The sequence below is a fragment of the Tamandua tetradactyla genome, chromosome 16 (genome assembly GCF_023851605.1).
Source record: "Tamandua tetradactyla isolate mTamTet1 chromosome 16, mTamTet1.pri, whole genome shotgun sequence".
Taxonomy (NCBI): domain Eukaryota; kingdom Metazoa; phylum Chordata; class Mammalia; order Pilosa; family Myrmecophagidae; genus Tamandua; species Tamandua tetradactyla.
This window is the reverse complement of record NC_135342.1, coordinates 63,444,545-63,465,399: the sequence shown is the minus strand read 5'-3', so window position 1 is coordinate 63,465,399 and position 20,855 is coordinate 63,444,545. Positions and strand designations below refer to the sequence as shown.

The 20,855-nt window shown below is 38.1% G+C and overlaps 1 protein-coding gene and 1 long non-coding RNA gene across 2 annotated transcripts in view; one reads left to right on the top strand and one right to left on the bottom strand.

The window, feature by feature from the left end:
* CYB5B (cytochrome b5 type B) overlaps positions 1-6,067 on the bottom strand; it is a 53,736-nt gene extending 47,669 nt beyond the window's left edge. The window contains exon 1 of the mRNA XM_077132861.1: positions 5,774-6,067. Coding sequence (XP_076988976.1) covers positions 5,774-5,935 — 162 coding nt within the window. The 5' untranslated portion in view covers positions 5,936-6,067. The remainder of the gene's footprint in view (positions 1-5,773) is intronic.
* LOC143659669 (uncharacterized) lies at positions 6,019-10,559 on the top strand. Its single transcript, XR_013163633.1, has 3 exons — positions 6,019-6,232; positions 8,680-8,723; positions 10,084-10,559. It is a non-coding gene; the product is annotated as an uncharacterized LOC143659669 (long non-coding RNA).
* Positions 10,560-20,855: the final 10,296 nt, after the last annotated feature.

The window sequence follows — 20,855 nt, the reverse complement described above, 5'->3', positions numbered from 1 at the left end:
CTACCAGGCCTTGCTTGCCCTGGTCTGGCCCAGTTCTCTAGCCACTTCCTTCTCTTAATGCACTATACCCATAGTGTCTTTCTATTCCATTAATGTGCCAAACTCTTGCTTGACACTGCAATGCTGTTAGAATGCTCGTTTTTGTATTCTTCCCAAAGCTAGTTCATTCTCATCAGCACAAGTAAAAATCACTTTCCCAGAAACTTTCCCTTTTTAAAGTAGGATATCCTGTTTTTCTCTTCCTAAACTCATTTATCTCCTTTACAGAAAGTATCATAATTTAAAATCATCTCATTTGTCTCTCGTTAGAATGGTAGCTTCAAAAGGGCAGGACCACATTTATTTTTATACAATACCAGATCCTAGTACTGCAGCACCTGCTATACTCAGCACTTATCAAATATTTCTTGAATAACTAAAATGTTATCCCATCAGTGAGGTAGGTCCTAAAGTAATATTCCTATTTATGCCAACAGTTACTAAAATATACATATGATACCTTAAAATATCATGTTATTCTTAGTTTTTCCTTTCAAAAATGGTTATTTATGCTATAAATCAATGGCTTTCAAAATTTCTTCATTTGTGATACATGATAAAATAATTTTACACTGTAATCCAGTACACACATACAAATATGTATAAGTAATTGAAAAAAAGGTTCACAAAATCATACCATAAAATAGTGTCACCATTTTTATATGACTTTTCTAAACTAATAAATAGTGGAAAATACAGTGATAGGGATTACTCTACATAAGTTTTGTTTTTTCATTCATGATTTCAATATAACAAACCAATAGTACTTATTAGAAAAATGCAAAACTAATCTGCTAGGGGAAAGACAATTCAATTATATTACCATATTAAAACTCCCAGATTGTACTACAACCACATTCACTAATCAAAAAAATACCAACCTAAATACAAATGACCAAAAGGCATATGAAAAGATGCTCAACTTCCCTGGCCATGAGAGAAATGCATATCAAAACCACAATGAGATATCATCTCACACCCACCAGAATGGCCATTATCAATAAAACAGAAAATGACAAGTGCTGGAGAGGATGTGGAGAAAAAGGCACAATTATCCACTGTTGGTGGGAATGTCAAATGGTACAACCGCTGTGGAAGGCAGTTTGGCTGTTCCTCAAAAAGCTGAATATAGACTTGCCATATGACCCGGCAATACCATTGCTAGGTATCTACTCAGAGGACATAAGGGCAAAGACACAAACAGACATTTGCACACCAATGTTTATAGCAGCACTATTTACAATTGCAAAGAGATGGAAACAGCCAAAATGTCCATCAACAGATGAGTGGCTAAACAAACTGTGGTATATACATATGATTGAATATTATGCAGCTTTAAGACAGAATAAAGTTATGAAGTATGTAACAACATGGATGGAGACCTTGAGGACATTATGCTGAGTGAAACTAGCCAAAAACTAAAGGACAAATACTGTATGGTCTCACTGAAATGAACTGACATTAGTGAATAAACCTGAAATATTTCGTTGGTAACAGACCACCAGGAGATAGAAACAGGGTAAGATATTGGGTAATTGGAGCTGAAGGCATACAGATGGTGCAACAGGACTGAATATAGAAACTCAGAAATGGATAGCACCATACTACCTAACTGTAATATAATTATGTTAAAACACTGAATGAAGCTGCATGTGAGAATGATAGAGGGAGGAGGGCTGGGGGCATAAATGAAATCAGAAAGAAAGATAGATGTTAAAGATTGAGATGGTATAATCTAGGAATGCCTAGAGCGTATAATAATAGTGACTAAATGTACAAATTTTAAAAATGTTTTTGCATGAGAAAGAACAAAGGAATGTCATTACTGCAGGGTGCTGAAAATAGATGGCAATTAATATTTTAAAATGTCACCTTATGTGTAAGACTAAAGCAAAAAATGTTTATTTGTTACAAAATTATATTTTGACTAGTGCATTTCCTAATATAACTTATGTAGATAGCTTGATTGAACACCATAAGTACTTGGAATCTCAGGTAGGACATGAGATTTTGTTGGTTTGTCCAGAGTGATGCCCCGATAAATCCCACAGTGATTCGATCAGTGAGTGGAAAAGTATTTGCAAAGTCCCCTTCAGGGAATGGTGAGAACGGGGAGAAATTCAGCTTCCCCAATTTGAATTCTTGATATTCTCACAAGCAGTGTGGACGACCAAAGCTATAGGCTGAGCCCCCAGTCTTGGGGTTCGTTCATATGAAACTTAACCCCAAAAAGGATAGGTCAAGTCTACTTAAAATTTAGGCCTAAGAGTCACCCCCAAGAGAGCCTCTTTTGTTGCTCAGATGTGGCCTCTCTCTCTAGCCAGCACAACAAGCAATCTCACCACCCTCCCCCTGTCTATGTGGGACATGACTCCCAGGGGTGTGGACCTTCCTGGCATCGTGGGACAGAAATCCTAGAATGAGCTGAGACTCAGCATCAAGGGATTGAGAAAACCTTCTCAACCAAAAGAGCGAAATGAGACAAAGTGGCAATGGCTGAGAGATTCCAGACAGAGTCAAGAGGTTATCCTGGAGGTTATTCTTATGCATTAAGTAGATATCACCTTGTTATTCAAGATGTAATGAAGAGGCTGGAGGAACTGCCTGAAAATGTAGAGCTGTGTTCCAGTAGCCATGTTTCTTGATGATGATTGAATAATGATATAGCTTTCACAATGTGACTATGTGGTTGTGAAAACCTTGTGTCTGATGCTCCTTTTATCTACCTTGTCAACAGGCGAGCAGAACATATGGAATAAAAATAAATAATAGGGGGAACAAATGTTAAAATAAATTTAGTCTGAAATGCTAATGAAAGGGAGGGGTAAGGGGTATGGTATGTATAATCTTTTTTTTTTCTGTTTTCGTTTTCTGTTATCTCTTTATTTCTTTTTCTGAATTGATGCAAATGTTCTAAGAAATGATGAATATGCAACTAAGTGATGATACTGTGAATTACTGATTATATATGTTAATGTTTTAGTTCGCTTGTTAATTTTTTTTTTTAATTAATAAATAAATTTTTTAAAAAACACCAACCTATAGATTCAGGATACTCAAATTAGGAACCCCTTGCTAAGGAGGGGCCCCAAGGTGATTTCAGATTGGACAGAGAGGGATGACAACCAATATAAGTCTTTCCCATCTTATCTAACTATTCTTCCAGACCCCCAGGTTAAAAACTTTGGTGTCACCCTGACTCCATTTCTCTCACTCCCTAAAATCAGTACATCATTAAATTCTATTGATTTTTCCATCACTGAATCTGACACTTCTCACTACCCCACTGTCACCATTCTAGTCCAAACCAACATTATGTCTTGCCTGAAGTGCTACACCAGTCTCCTATTTGGTCTCAATTCAGTTCTTTCAGTTTCTTCTCAACAGTGCAGCCAGTGATCCTATTAAACCATTAAGTCACAGCATGTCACTCCTCTACTCCAATGGTTTTCCATGTCAGAGCAAAAGCCAGTATATGATCTGCACTCCCCTGATCACGCTGACCCCTTCTAATGCTACTACTCAACCACAATAGCTTCCCTCATTGTTCCTCAAACACACTAGACACGCTCTGACCTCAAGGCCTTCGAACTTGCTTCCTTTGCCAGGAATGCTCTTCCTCCAGATAACCATATGGCTGCTCCCTTAACTTCTTTCTAACCTTTACTCTAGGCCATCCCTGGCCATCCTATCTAAAGTTTCATCCCCTCATTATTCCACACCCATCCCATATTATGCCATAATCCTCTTTGCTTTAATTTTTCTCCTTAGCACTTACCACAACCTAAAATACTAAATATTTTACTTATTTACTCTGCTTATTGTAATCCACTAAACTGTAATCACCATAAGGGCATAAATGGTAGATTATTCGCTACTGTAACCCCAGCACCAAAAACAGTATTTGGAACATAGTAGATACTTAATAAATATGTGAATAAGTAAATGAATGAATGAATAGGCTTGGAATAAGCAAGGAAATAGGGATAAAGACTAAAAAAGTTGGAAGGAAATAACGGCTAACTGCAGGAAAGGTATGTAGCTCAAGTTTGAAGGGAAGCCTCCATATACCTGTCCTATCTTTAGCACATTAGCACGTAGTGAAACTTGCTGGCAACCAGTAGTTGAGATGGAATTAATGTTGCCAAAGAACATTGAGTTTTCCTTCCTCAGTTCAATTTTAATTCTGAATCAGTCAAGAAGAAATTTAGAGGAAATGAAACCACAATTGAAAAACCATCTACCCATCTGAAACTATGCTTGAACATACTACCACTCATAACTGAAACTTATTATGAGACAAACAACAGAGGACAGAACTAAGACTAGAATTCTGAAGTAATGCTATGGAGATAAGTCAAGGTATCTATCTAAACCAAACTCTGTCACTAATCTATTACATAACAAAATTCTCTCTGGATGTGTTCCTTGTACCCTTGTTAAAACAAGGGTAACTATTATCCAAGTCTCCTTTACTTAATTCTTTGGAGAGTGAAATGAAATAATGAGAAACCATTTTAAAGCATAAAATGCCATACATGCACCATACAAATGCAAAAAGTTACTGAATTCTCAGATATTAACTTATTGGCCTTTGGGAAGATTTTTAAAAACAATGTTCTTTTATGCAAACTTTAAGATTTAAAAAGTTTTTATATGTGTCAAGATGTAAAGATTACCCCCCCGCAACCCCCAAATTAACAGTAAACACATTTTACTAGTATTATTTGCTCTAGAAAAGGAACTAATAGAAATGTACTTGTTCTCTCAGTTACACGTTCATATAAATACAGGAGCACCTAAGGATTTAACGACAAAGTTGCTAATTTCTTATTCAAAACAAAATGATACAATCTTTTTTTAAAAATCAAAGTCTTAAACTAATCTTTAATGGCGGCATATCAGTGGTTGTCAGGGGTGGGGGTGGGAGGAAGGACCGCAAAGAAGAGGCAACTTTTTAGGGTGGAGGAAATGCTCTGTATGGAAATGCTCAGTTGTGATTACATGGGTGAATGCATCTGTCAAAACTCATTAAATTGTACATTTTAAATGGACTCAATTTGTTGTGTGTATATTATACCTCAATGAAGTGAATTTTAAAAAATTAAAATTTCTATCCTGTTTCTTTAAATTAAAAAAAAAAAAATCTCATGCAGTTGCACCATGATCTTAAGGAAAACTTTACGAGTCCTGATGCATCAAGCTTATAGGAGATGACAACCTTAATGAAAGACAAAATAGGTCCACAAATACCCTTCGGGCCTCAAGGTTAACTCAAATTAGAAAAAAAGAAAAAAAAATCATCATCGGGGGAAAAAAATCTCGGCTTTTTCTCAAGGAAATGAAAAGCAAAACTGGTTATTACTTCAAAGCCGTATTGAAAACAGTACGTTTGGAGCCCTTCAAAGAAAGTTCGAATCCCTGCTTCAGGCTGGTCGTGACTCTCTGAGCCTCAGTTTCCCTCTCTGTAAAACGGGATTAATGATGGCCTAGCGTTTAGCTTGGCACAGAGTAGTTGCTCAACACATGTTAAACAATAATGATATTATTTAAAGCACCGGAATTTAGCGCCGACTGGAAATGCATGCAGACGTTTCCCCAGTTTCCCTCTGAGGGTCGTGATCCTTTCGTACGCCTTATCGCCTTCAGCCAGACCACATTCCCCTCCATTCCCGCCCGACCACTCCTAGCTCCCTCAGGCCTCGGGCACCGCCCACCTCCCCGGGCCCCCCACCTCATTGAGAAAGCTGGAGACGTCGTAGACTCGCCCATGGATCACCAGCCACACTTCCTTCGAGGAACTGCGCTTAGCCACCTCCTCCAACCGGTAATAGGTAACGGAAGTCTCGACTCCCTCCCCTTTCCCGTCGCTGTCGCTAGCTTCCACAGTCGCCATTGGGACCGAGACACCTAAACTCTCTACCGCTACCTGGGTTTCGGCAGCTAACTTCCTTGAGGAAGAACCCACACTCTGCCCCACACCGACTTCCGTAACCAGGGCCCTTGCGGCCTTTGGGGGCCTCCTAGCAACAGCCAATCACGCTTTCGAATAGTTCCTGGTTCATTTTATTTTCACCAATGGCGTTCAGTTCTAAAACCCGCCTACTGCTCGCCGGGTCCTCCAGGTGTAGCCCTGGTTCGACTTCCAACTAACCAATCAGGGTCGCCCAGCGCCTCCAACCTCGCCAATCGGGTACTGTGATTTTGGGAAGGTGCCTAATCGAGGCATGTTGACCAGGTGTCCTCTCGGGAGAGGTTCCCTTTCGTTCTGTGTTCGGGCCTGTAGGAAGAGGGGGCTGAGGCCCCAGCTCCACCCCTCCCTTCCCTTAGTCTTAGATCTCTCCTGATTCGTGCTCGACCGTGGGTCACTCTTGGGTCAAGTTATTTCTTTCCGCCACCCGCGCGGCCTGCATTCCGGCCCCGGGTTTATATCTTTGCACCCGCCAGGCTGGGTTCTGGAGAAACGGCCTCTCCGAAACTTAATTTCCTTATCCGTAAAATGGGCATGAAAACCTCTAACTTAGAGAGTGATTTCGATGATTAAATGAAGAAGGGTATGTCTGTAAAGCGCTCGTCACTTAGTAGTCGCAAGAACAATGATTGCGTTAGAAAAGGCAGATTGAAAGGCCCAAGGCTTTAGGCTTCCTAAAGTAACAGCCTCCTGAGAATAATGACTGGGAGTACAGAGCATCCAAAGTCTGTCACTACTAAGGATCTGATTTTTAAATGAATAATTTGGTGATCAAGTCATACCTACTCAGTTTCTAAAATAGAATTCACCTCAACTGTGAGGTTCTAGAGGTTCCAGCATTTTGGAATTCCAAATTCGGTCAATGTTTCGTGTGAGAGCCTACTCATTCTTATCTACCATTACAACTGGCAGATTCATCATCATACAATGTCACTTTCATCATGTCACTCTCCCAGCCTACCATTCAGGGTTCTCCACAATCCATTCCCAAGCTTTCACTTATTTCCCATCATTCTATTTGATAAGCCTGTACACCAACCACTGACTCCTAAACCTACTGATCTTAAACTCATATCAACCGTCATTCCAGATCCATTCTTTTAATATACTCTTCCTTCCAACGCCTACTCACCTTTCAAGCCCCCCTTCAAGTTCTTCATCTTTCACAATCTCTTCTACAATTCCGAGCTCTAGTAGTTTCACCCCGTGTAGTACCCAAGCATATACTATTTTAGGAAACCCCCTGTATCTATAAGATTTAACTGGTAGGCTATCTTACCACCCTAATTAGAATGAAGGCAATCTCATATGATCCTTAGGATCCTCTACAAAATCTATATTAGAATGTTTACATTCATTTCAGAGATATTTATTGTATATTTACTGTGCCACAAGTACTGTGATAGGCTCTGGGGAAAGAAAACAAGCTGCCTGAAAGAGTCAAAAACGTTTACCTATATATATATGTACACATAGATATATAATTTAAGTGCTGCAATAGAAATTTGTACCAAATGCAATGAGGACACACCTCTCAATACCATATTTGTTAAATGAATAATTCATACTTAACTCCAGTACTCAGGAGTCACCTAGTTAAAAATACAAATTCCCAGCCCTACTTCCAGAGATTCAAGACGGTGGATCTGGGTAAAGAGCCAGACATAAATATTTTTAATAAGTATTTTGGGTGACTCTGATGCAGGTGATCTTCGGACGGTTTGAGGAAACACTGATCTAGTGTTTTTGAAGCATATTAGGTATGTCTTTCATACAAGGAGCTAGCAAAATTATGCAGCATTTCCTTTCTCATCTCCACCTCTAGGAAAGTGAGCACAGTTGTGTTTTTAAAGACCCTGAGGGAATAGCATGTGAGAACCTCTCAGCAAAGGGAGGAGTTGGAAAAATGTATTTGAACTATAGCAAAAGCACAAGTGGGAACGTTCTTGGAGTGGGGAGAGATTTCTGAACTTGAAAAGAGGAGAGTAGTTTGGGATTCCTTCAGAGGCAGGGAATCAGTCCATCAGCTTCCTCAAAGGGGTCTGGGCAGGAGAGAGAACCTTGGAAGGGAAAGGATGCATGGTGCAAACAGGGAGATTGTACCTTGGGTGCCAGGGCTCCAGCTAGTAGACATACTTGAGCCGCTGTGTGTCTGCTGTCAGTTCTTCAAGACAGCTCACAGGCAGTGACCAATGTGGGCTGAAGGTCAGAAGGCCCTTCCTGAATGTAAAACACATGGGGAGAAGAGAAATACCCCATAAATGACTGAAACAATTTTTCACCAGTATGGCAAGTGAAATTAGTATCATATTAAGATAGGGTTTTTTTTGTTGTTGTTACTAATTTTTTATTTCAAATAAATTGTAACAATAACAGGATGAACTCCTATGCATTTTGAACTTAGTTTCACCAATTGGTAATATTTTTCCGTATTTGAATTCTCCCATATATATTTTGTATTATTATTAATGCTGAACCATTTTAGAATAAGTTGCAGGCATCATTAACCCTTTACCTCAAAATAATTCTGCATCTATCTTCATTACTCAAGTATAATTTTCAAGTACTTGGAATTTAACATTCATACAGAAGTACTATCAAATGTATTGTCCATATTATTTTCCAATTATTGCAGTAATGTCCTTTGTGGATTCTTTTTTTTTTTTTAGGAGTGCATGGTATAGGAATCCCACATGGGTCTCCTGCATGGAAGGTGAGCATTCTACCACTGAACCACCTATGCACCCTCTTTGTGGAATTTTTGTGTATCTCTGATCCAGGATCCAATCTGGGGTCACATTTTGCATTTATTTAAGTCTCCTTTAGTCAGGAACATTTCCTTGGCCTTTCTTTTTCTTCCATGATACTGACATTTTTGAAGAGTACAGCCTCAGAATGAAATTTGTTTCAGAAAAATAATGTGGCCTGAATTTGTTGGTTACAAATTCATGCTCACAATGTGTAGCATATTAGCCAGAAGTCTAGCTTGGAATCCCTATCCCTGCCCTTAGGCAGATTTCTCAGTCTCTTTTTTTCTATGTGCATACCCAGCTGTCCAAGCAATATTTGATGAGAACACAATTCCCCACTAAACTGTATTCATGTCTTTATTGAAATTGAATGACCATATAAATGTGGGCCTTTTCCTGGACTTTCAGTTCTGTTCCAGTGATGTGTTTGTCTATGCCAATTCTACACTGTCTTGACAAGTATTCCACTTGTTTACCATATTCCACATGTTGTACCACAGTTTATCCGTCACCTATTAATATATATACCATTTAGACTGCTTCAGTCTTTTGTCATTATCCTCAATGCTTTGATATATACATATGTACAAATGTACATATTGTCATTTTGTTCATGTGAGAATAGCTGGGCCAAATAGTATATGCTTTGCTCTTTGCTTTTCATGTAGAATGTAGTGATTTACACACGTACCCACAATGTACAGGAATGTTTATTTACTAAAGTCTCACCATCAGTGTATGTGTTCAGTAGACAGACCAATGAAACAAAACAGAAAACCCTAAAATGTACAATCGAAAATACAAGACGTGACTTTCCATACTACCCAGAAAGGGTCCATACAGCATTATCCTGAGTTCTGATCATAACTTCAAGGGAAACATTCACAATGTCTGGAGCCCTTGCTATCCTGCTGATGAAGGAGGAGCATGTCCTTAAATTCCTTCCATCAGGAACCCACTTAGGTGGCAGCAACGTTGACTTCCAAATGGAACAGTATATCCACAAAAGAAAAAGTGATAGCATCTTCAGCATAAATTTGAAGAGGACTGGGAGAAGCTTTTGCTGATGGCTTGTGCCATTGTTGCCATTTGAAAACAGGGCTGATGTCAATGACATCCTACACAAACATTGGCCAAACGGCTGTGCCAAAATTTGCTACCACCACTGGAGCCACTCCAGTTACCAGGCACTTCACTCCTGGATCCCACACTAATAAGATCCAAGGAGCCTTCAGGGAGCCACACCTTCTGGTGGTTACTGATCCCAGGGCTGAGCAGAGGCATTTCATACTAATCTGTCAACCCTTGCTTGGTGCCACACAGATTCTTCTCTGCACTGTGAGGGTATCACCATCCTATGCAACAACGGAACTCATTCAGTTGGTTTGATGTGTGATGCTGGCCCGAGAAGTTCTGTGAACCCATGGTACCATCTCCCATGAGCATCTCTACAGAGAACCTGAGGAGATTGAAAAGGAGAAGCCAGTTACTGCTGAAAAAGCTGTCATCAAAGAGAATTTCAGGGCAAATAGACTGCTCCAGCTCTTGAATTTATTGCTACTCAATCCAAGGTCCCAGTGTGGTGCAGGGATCTTCTGTGTCCATTCAGCTGCTCCCGACTCTTCTGGAATGCTCAGCCTTCAACCAAAGATTAGTCTGAATGGGTGGGAACAACCACCAAGTGGCCTTAAGCTGTTCTTTCCACAGGCTTTAAAGCAGAAAACGGAAATAAGGTTGGTGAAAAATAAACATCAGTTTCTTTTCTTCTAAAAATGTAGTAAAAGGTTATTTTAAATCAGTGTTGGATATAGTATTGGGACAAAATAACAATAAATATGTTTTAAAGTTGAATATGTATCCATATACTTGAAGAAACTCCAGATGGATCAAAGATTTACACATAAAAATGAAAAAATAAAGAGTTTGATTCTAGCTATCCAAAGTTAATAAAAAAAAAAGTATGACACCAAAAACACAGGCAACAAAAGACAAATTGGTAATTTGGACTAAGGCAAAATTTAAAATTTTAGAGCCTCAAAGAACACTATCAAGAAAACGATAAAACAAACCACAGGGTAAAAGAAAGTATTTGCAGGTCATATATGTGATAAGGAAGCTGTGTCCAAAATATGTAAAGAACTGTTTCAACTCAACAATAATAAGACAAATAACCCAACTTAGAAATGGGTGGAAGTCTTGAATAGGTATTTCTCCAAAATGGCCAATAAGTACATGAAAAGATGTTCAACTTACTAGTCACTAAAGAAATACAAATTAAAACCATGAGATACCACTTCATACTCAATAGAATGGCTGTAATAAAAAAGATAGACAATAACAAGTGTTGATAAGGATGTGGAAAAATTGGAATCCTCTTACATTTCTGGTAGGAGTGTAAAATAATGCAGTTGCTATGGAAAACAGTTTGGCAGTTTCTCAAAAAAGTTAAACATACATATTCTCACAAGCAGTGTGGACAACCAAAGCTTTAGGCTGAGCTCCCAGTCTTGGGGTTTGTTCATATGAAACTTAACTCCACAAAGGATAGGTCAAGCCTACTTAAAATTAGGCCTAAGAGTCACCTCCAAGAGAACCTCTTTGTTGCTCAGATGTGGCCTCTCTCTCCAACCAGCACAATAAACAAACTCACTGCCCTCCCCCTGGCTACGTGGGACATGACTCCCAGGGGGTTGGAACTTCCTGGCAACGTGGGACAGAAATCCTAGAATGAGCTGGGACTTAGCATCAAGGGATTGAGAAAACCTTCTCAACCAAAAGGGGGATGAGTGAAATGAGACAAAATAAAGTGTCACTGGCTAAGAGATTCCTAACAGAGTCAAGAGGTTATCCTGGAGGTTATTCTTATGCATTAAATAGATATCACCTTGTTATTCAAGATGTAATGAAGAGGCTGGAGGGAACTGCCTGAAAATGTAAAGCTGTGTTCCAGTAGCCATGTTTCTTGAAGATGACTGTATAATGATATAGTTTCACAATGTGACTGTGTGATTGTGAAAATCTTGTGTCTGATGCTCCTTTTATCTACCTTGTCAACAGAGGAGTAAAACATATGGAATAAAAATAAATAATGGGAGAACAAATGTTAAAATAAATTTAGTAGGTTGAAATGCTAGTGATCAATGAAAGGGAGGGGTAAGGGATGTGGTATGTATGAATTTTTTTCTGTTGTCTTTTTCTTTTTCTGAATTGATGCAAGTGTTCTGAGAAATGATCACAATGATGAATATGCAACTATGTGATGATATTGTGAATTACTGATTATGTAGAACGGAATGATCATATGTTAAGAATGTTTGTGTTTGCTGTTTTTTTTTTAATTTAAAAATGAATAAACAAATAAGTTAAACACAGAATTACCACAGGACCCAGCAATTCTACTTTGAGGTACATACCCAAGAGAAATGGAAATATATGTTCACATAAAAACTTATACATGAATATTCATAGCAGCATTATTCACAATAGCCAAAATGTGGAAACAATCGATGAATGGATAAATGAAATGTGGTATATCCATACAGTGGAATATTATTCAGCTATAAAAAGAACATGGCACAATATGGATGAAACTTGAAAACATCATATTAATGGAAGAAGCCAGCTACACAAAAATCACATCACATATTGTTTTATTCTGTTTATATGTTATTTCCAGAAGAGGCAAATCTATAGAAACAAAAAATAGATTGGTAGTTGCCTGGGACTGAAGGAATTGTAGGGAAATGGAAAGTGACTGCTAATGGGTCTAGAGTTTCTTTTAGGGAGATGAAAATGTTCTAAAATAAGATTGTGATGAGGGTTGCACAGCCTGGGGAATAAACTTAAAACATTGAATTACACACTGTAAATAGATGAGTTGTGGTATGTGAACTATATCTCAATAAAGCTGTAAAACAAACAGACAACGTTTGAAGGGATAAAAAGTCTGGATTAGTGGTTAGGAGAAGAGAAAGAGGTGGAAGGAGAGTGATTAAAATACATTAGAAGACTGCAATACCTCCCAGGTGCGGAGCCAGTGAGAAAATGGATATAAAAAGGCTGAAAATATGAAACTCTCTATAGTGTAAAATAATCAAGTACATAGACTGGATAACTGCCACTACTTTTCCTATAGTCTACTGGGTGAAAGGCTATTTTGAAAAATAATATTTCCATCCACAAAAAGTTTCCTTTGGGCTGGGTTTGCCATCCTCATGCTCCAATTACCTTTGGCCAATGGCCTTTACCTACTCAGTTGAGAATGAGTAGCAAGGCACAGAAAGCTCCACAGTGATTAATCTCTAATGTATTTTAAAATCAGACTTATGAAGATATATTATAGATGCACTAATGTACTTTTTATTAAACCTCAACTACATTTATTTAAGTAGAAATTTTCTCAGGAGTTTGGCAGTGTGGGCAATAGCTGTGGATTAAATGATAAGTAACTGCAGTAGTAAAGGGTTCAATTAAATTTTTTTAAATTTAATTTTATGAATTCATAATACATTTGCATGGCTCTAAATTAAAAAAAGAAAGTTTACCATGAAAAGTTTCCTGCCCTTTTTCCTACCTAATTTCCATACCCTTCCCTTTCACCCATCCCAGACATCACTTTTATTAGTTTTTTATATCCTTCCTGAGTTTCTTTATGCAAGTGCAAGTAAATATAAATCTGTTATTATATTGATTTGTGCTTGTTCATGATTTTTATAAATTGATGGTTATATCAGTTTATAATTTTTATATAATGTTTATGCTTCTTTTTTACCCCCTTTCTATATCATAGGTAGCAAACAAAACACAGTCCTGCATCTTGCTTTTTCATTTAATGACATCTTAGGAATGTTTAGATATTAATATACAAAGAGCTTCCTCATTCATTTTTAACAGCTGCATAGTTTTCCATAGTTTCGGATTCATAGTTAGGTATGAATTTACTATAATTTAACTAGTCCCCTCCTGATGGACATTTGGGTTGTTTCCAATCTTTTGCAATGACAAACTAGTTGTAATTAAAACCTTGATCTTATGTCATTATGCACATTATAAATAAGACTTTTAGGTTAAAGACTTATGCATTTGTTATGTCAATAAATATTGCCATATGTAGTGATTGTACCAATTAATAGTCTCACAGACAATGCATCTGAGTGTCTGTTTCCCCACAGCCCCACCAATATGGTGTGTTACCAATGTTTTGAATTGTGCTAGTCCTACAGGTAAAAAATTCTATCATACTGTAGCTCTGTTTTGCATTTCTCTTCTTCTATGTGAAGTTGAACATCTATTTCTACATTAAGACTCAGAAAGGAGGTAGACTTCCTGGAAGATGGCGGCTTAGTAAGACGCGCGGATCTTAGTTTCTTCTCCAGGACACCTACTAGGGGAGTAGAAACGATACAGAAAGCGCCCAAAGCCACAACAGAGATAAAAAAGACAGCGTACCCCATCCTGGAACGGCTGGCTGGCTGAGAGAAGCAGCTCGGGTGAGATCGCCGAGGCGCGTGGGCCTTACCGGGCGGGGTGGCAAGCGGCCGGAGTTACTCCCTTCCCCCTTCCCGGGCCGGCTGGGAGAATTGGAGAGGCGGTCCCCTGAAACAAAGACGGCTGGCGCCCACACCACGCGCAGCCCCCGGACCAACTGAGAGAATTGGATCGGAAACCCCCAGGCCGCGGAGAACGGTGACGGGTGGGGGAGGCCCCTTCCAAACCCGTGACTCCCGGGGAACGTGCACTCTCTCGGGTGGGCCGCTGCCGCTGGCGCCCTCCCGCCACGCTTGTTGCCCAGGGCCGACTAGGAAATTCGGACGGGCTCTTTCCCTGGCTGCGGCGACCAGCAACCCTCCCTGCGTTCGGACCCCGGGCCGGCTCAAGCCGTTTCGGCTAGCGAACCCCCAGGACGGCGAGAGTTTTCCAAAGTTTAAGGTCCCACAGCACCTTTTACTGGTGGGACCCGCAGACAAACGTGTGCCACGAGCGCCACCTACTGGGCAGGATAAGAAAAACAGAACCCAGAGATTTCAAAGAAAAATATTACAACCTTGCTGGGTCCAACACCAAGAGAAATCTGAATAAATGCCCAGACGCCAGCAGCAGAAGATAACTTTCCACGCTCAAAAGATTGAGAATATGGCTCAGTCAAAGGAACAAACCAATAGCTCAAATGAGACACAAGAGCTGAGACAACTAATCCTGAATATATGAACAGAAATGGAAAACCTCTTCAAAAATGAAATCGATAAATTGAGGGAGGACATGAAGAGGACATGGGCTGAACATAAAGAAGAAATAGAAAAACTGAAAAAACAAATCGCAGAACTTATGGAAGTGAAGGATAAAGTAGCAAACATAGAAAAAATAATGGATAGTTACAATGATAGATTTAAAGAGACAGAAGATAGAATTAGTGACTTGGAGGATGGAACATCTGAATTCCAAAAAGAAACAGAAACTATAGGGAAAAGAATGGAGAAATTTGAACAGGGTATCAGGGAACTCAAGGACAATATGAACCGCACAAATATACGTGTTGTGGGTGTCCCAGAAGGAGAAGAGAAGGGAAAAGGAGGAGAAAAACTAATGGAAGAAATTTTCACTGAAAATTTCCCAACTCTTATGAAAGACCTCAAATTACAGATCCAAGAAGTGCAGCGCACCCCAAAGAGATTAGACCCAAATAGGCGTTCTCCAAGACACTTACTAGTTAGAATGTCAGAGGTCAAAGAGAAAGAGAAGATCTTGAAAGCAGCAAGAGAAAAACAATCCATTACATACAAGGGAAACCCAATAAGACTTTGTGTAGATTTCTCAGCAGAAACCATGGAAGCTAGAAGACAGTGGGATGATATATTTAAAATACTAAAAGAGAAAAACTGCCAACCAAGACTCCTATATCCAGCAAAATTATCCTTCAGAAATGAGGGAGAAATTAAAACATTCTCAGACAAAAAGTCACTGAAAGAATTTGTGACCAAGAGACCAGCTCTGCAAGAAATACTAAAGGGAGCACTAGAGTCAGATACAAAAAGACAGAAGAGAGAGATATGGAAAAGAGTGTAGAAAGAAGGAAAATCAGATATGATATATATAATACAAAAGGCAAAATGTTAGAGGAAAATATTATCCAAACAGTAATAACACTAAATGTCAATGGACTGAATTCCCCAATCAAAAGACATAGATTGGCAGAATGGATTAAAAAACAGGATCCTTCGATATGCTGTCTACAGGAAACACATCTTAGACCCAAAGATAAACATAGGTTGAAAGTGAAAGGTTGGGAAAAGATATTTCATGCAAATAACAACCAGAAAAGAGCAGGAGTGGCTATACTAATATCCAACAAATTAGACTTCAAATGTAAAACAGTTAAAAGAGACAAAGAAGGACACTATATACTAATAAAAGGAACAATTAAACAAGAAGACATAACAATCATAAATATTTACGCACTGAATCAGAATGCCCCAAAATACGTGAGGAATATACTGCAAACACTGAAAAGGGAAATAGACTCATATACCATAATAGTTGGAGACTTCAACTCACCACTCTCATCAAGGGACAGAACATCTAGACAGAGGATCAACAAAGAAATAGAGAATCTGAATATTACTATAAATGAACTAGACTTAATAGACATTTATAGGACATTACATCCCACAACAGCAGGATACACCTTTTTCTCAAGTGCTCATGGATCATTCTCAAAGATAGACCATATGCTGGGTCACAAAGCAAGTCTTAACAAATTTAAAAAGATTGAAATCTTACACAACACTTTCTCGGACCATAAAGGAATGATGTTGGAAATCAATAATAGGCAGAGTGCCAGAAAATTCACAAATACGTGGAGGCTCAACAACACACTCCTAAACAACGACTGGGTCAAAGAAGAAATTGCAAGAGAAATCAGCAAATACCTCGAGGCGAATGAAAATGAAAACACAACATATCAAAACTTATGGGACGCAGCAAAGGCAGTGCTAAGAGGGAAATTTATTGCTCTAAATGCCTATATCAGAAAAGAAGAAAAGGCAAAAATTCAGGAATTAACTATCCATTTGGAAGAACTGGAGAAAGAACAGCAAGCTAACCCCAAAGCAAGCAAAAGGAAAGAAATAACAAAGATTAGAGCACAAATAAATGAAATTGAAAACATGAAAACAATAGAGAAAATCAATAAGGCCAGAAGTTGGTTCTATGAGAAAATCAATAAGATTGATGGGCCCTTAGCAAGATTGACAAAAAGAAGAAGAGAGAGGATGCAAATAAATAAGATCAGAAATGGAAGAGGAGACATAACTACTGACCTCACAGAAATAAAGGAGGTAATAACAGGATACTATGAACAACTCTACGCTAATAAATACAACAATTTAGATGAAATGGACGGGTTCCTGGAAAGACATGAGCAACCAACTTTGACTCAAGAAGACATAGATGACCTCAACAAACCAATCACAAGTAAAGAAATTGAATTAGTCATTCAAAAGCTTCCTAAAAAGAAAAGTCCAGGACCAGATGGCTTCACATGTGAATTCTACCAAACGTTCCAGAAAGAATTAGTACCAATTCTCTTCAAACTCTTCAAAAAAATCGAAGTGGAGGGAAAACTACCTAATTCATTCTATGAAGCCAACATCACCCTCATACCAAAACCAGGCAAAGATATTACAAAAAAAGAAAACTACAGACCAATCTCTCTAATGAATACAGATGCAAAAATCCTCAATAAAATTCTAGCAAATCGTATCCAACAACACATTAAAAGAATTATACATCATGACCAAGTAGGATTCATCCCAGGTATGCAAGGATGGTTCAACATAAGAAAATCAATTAATGTAATACACCATATCAACAAATCAAAGCAGAAAAATCACATGATCATCTCAATTGATGCAGAGAAGGCATTCGACAAGATTCAACATCCTTTCCTGTTGAAAACACTTCAAAAGATAGGAATACAAGGGAACTTCCTTAAAATGATAGAGGGAATATATGAAAAACCCACAGCTAATATCATCCTCAATGGGGAAAAATTGAAAACTTTCCCCCTAAGATCAGGAACAAGACAAGGATGTCCACTATCACCACTATTATTCAACATTGTGTTGGAGGTTCTAGCCAGAGCAATTAGACAAGAAAAAGAAATACAAGGCATCAAAATTGGAAAGGAAGAAGTAAAACTATCACTGTTTGCAGATGATATGATACTATACGTCGAAAACCCGGAAAAATCCACAACAAAACTACTAGAGCTAATAAATGAGTACAGCAAAGTAGCAGGTTACAAGATCAACATTCAAAAATCTGTAGCATTTCTATACACTAGTAATGAACAAGCTGAGGGGGAAATCAAGAAACGAATCCCATTTACAATTGCAACTAAAAGAATAAAATACCTAGGAATAAATTTAACTAAAGAGACAAAAAACCTATATAAAGAAAACTACAAAAAACTGCTAAAAGAAATCACAGAAGACCTAAATAGATGGAAGGGCATACCGTGTTCATGGATTGGAAGACTAAATATAGTTAAGATGTCAATCCTACCTAAATTGATTTACAGATTCAATGCAATACCAATCAAAATCCCAACAACTTATTTTTCAGAATTAGAAAAACCAATAAGCAAATTTATCTGGAAGGGCAGGGTGCCCCGAATTGCTAAAAACATCTTGAGGAAAAAAAAACGAAGCTGGAGGTCTCGCGCTGCCTGACTTTAAGGCATATTATGAAGCCACAGTGGTCAAAATAGCATGGTATTGGCATAAAGATAGATATATCGACCAATGGAATCAAATAGAGTGCTCAGATATAGACCCTCTCATCTATGGACATTTGATCTTTGATAAGGCAGTCAAGCCAACTCACCTGGGACAGAGCAGTCTCTTCAATAAATGGTGCCTAGAGAACTGGATATCCATATGCAAAAGAATGAAAGAAGACCCATCTCTCACACCCTATACAAAAGTTAACTCAAAATGGATCAAAGATCTAAACATTAGGTTTAAGACCATAAAACAGTTAGAGGAAAATGTTGGGAGATATCTTATGGATCTTACAACTGGAGGCGGTTTTATGGACCTTAAACCTAAAGCAAGAGCACTGAAGAAGGAAATAAACAAATGGGAACTCCTCAAAATTAAACACTTTTGTGCATCAAAGAACTTCATCAAGAAAGTAGAAAGACAGCCTTCACAATGGGAGACAATATTTGGAAATGATATATCAGATAAAGGTCTAGTATCCAGAATTTATAAAGAGATTGTTCATCTCAACAACAAAAAGACAGCCAACCCAATTACAAAATGGGAAAAAGACTTGAACAGACACCTCTCAGAAGAGGAAATACGGATGGCCAAGAGGCACATGAAGAGATGCTCAATGTCCCTGGCCATTAGAGAAATGCAAATCAAAACCACAATGAGATATCATCTCACACCCACCAGAATGGCCATTATCAACAAAACAGAAAATGACAAGTGCTGGAGAGGATGCGGAGAAAGAGGCACACTTATCCACTGTTGGTGGGAATGTCAAAGGGTGCAACCACTGTGGAAGGCAGTTTGGCGGTTCCTCAAAAAGCTGAATATAGAACTGCCATACGACCCAGCAATACCATTGCTAGGTATCTACTCAAAGGACTTAAGGGCAAAGACACAAACGGACATTTGCACACCAATGTTTATAGCAGCATTATTTACAATTGCAAAGAGATGGAAACAGCCAAAATCTCCATGAACAGAAGAGTGGCTAAACAAACTGTGGTATATACATACGATGGAATATTATGCAGCTTTAAGACAAGATAAACTTATGAACCATGTAATAACATGGATGGACCTAGAGAATATTATGCTGAGTGAATCCAGCCAAAAACTAAAGGACAAATACTGTATGGTCCCACTGATGTGAACGGACATTCGAGAATAAACTTGAAATATGTCATTGGTAACAGAGTTCAGCAGGAGTTAGAAACAGGGTAAGACAATGGGTAATTGAAGCTGAAGGGATACAGACTGTGCAACAGGACTAGATACAAAAACTCAAAAATGGACAGCACAATAATACCTAATTGTAAAGTAATCATGTTAAAACACTGAATGAAGCTGCATCTGAGCTATAGGTTTTTGTTTTGTTTTGTTTTGATTTTACTATTATTACTTTTATTTTTTTCTCTATATTAACATTCTATATCTTTTTCGGTTATGTTGCTAGTTCTTCTAAACCAATGCAAATGTACTAAGAAATGATGATCATGCATCTATGTGATGATGTTAAGAATTAATGATTGCATGTGTAGAATGGTATGATCTCTAAATGTTGGGTTAATTTCTTTTTTTCCGTTAATTAAAAAAAAAAAAACAGAAGGGATAATTGGAGATGAAGGGATACAGACTGTACAACGGGACTGGATATAAAAACTCAGAAATGGACAGCACAATACTACCCAATTGTAATGCAATTATGTTAAAACACTGAATGAAGCTGCATGTGAGGTATAGGTTTTTTTGTTTTTGTTTTTTTTGTTTTTTTTTTCTTTCTATTATTGTTTTAATTCTTATTCTGTTGTCTTTTTATTTCTTTTTCTAAATCGATGCAAATGTACTAAGAAATGATGAATATGCAACTATGTGATGTTATTAAGAATTACTGATTGTACATGTAGATTGGAATGATTTCTAATTGTTTTGTTAATTCTTTTTTTAATTAATAAAAAAAAAAAAAAGTTAAAAAGACTCAGAAAGGAACTTATCAGCTTCTACCTCGATCAGCTCCTGAGAAGTAATTCTAATGTTTACCTGAACAAGAAATTTTTAGTTGAGACAAGTCAACTTTTATATGCCAGGCTTGGGCCCACCTAAGGGAATATTTCCATTGCCTGGCACAGTCTATACCACTCCAACTTCACATTCAGCTCTTATTCTAAACTCGTCTTAAATGTTACCCTCTTAGTGAGGTCCAGGCCAGCCACCTCATCATAAATGGCCATCCAGTCTCTCTCTAACTCATCATCCTTTTTCTTTCCATAAAACTCATGGGTATGTGCCATTTTTTTTCTGATTTATGTGTTTGTTTCTTGA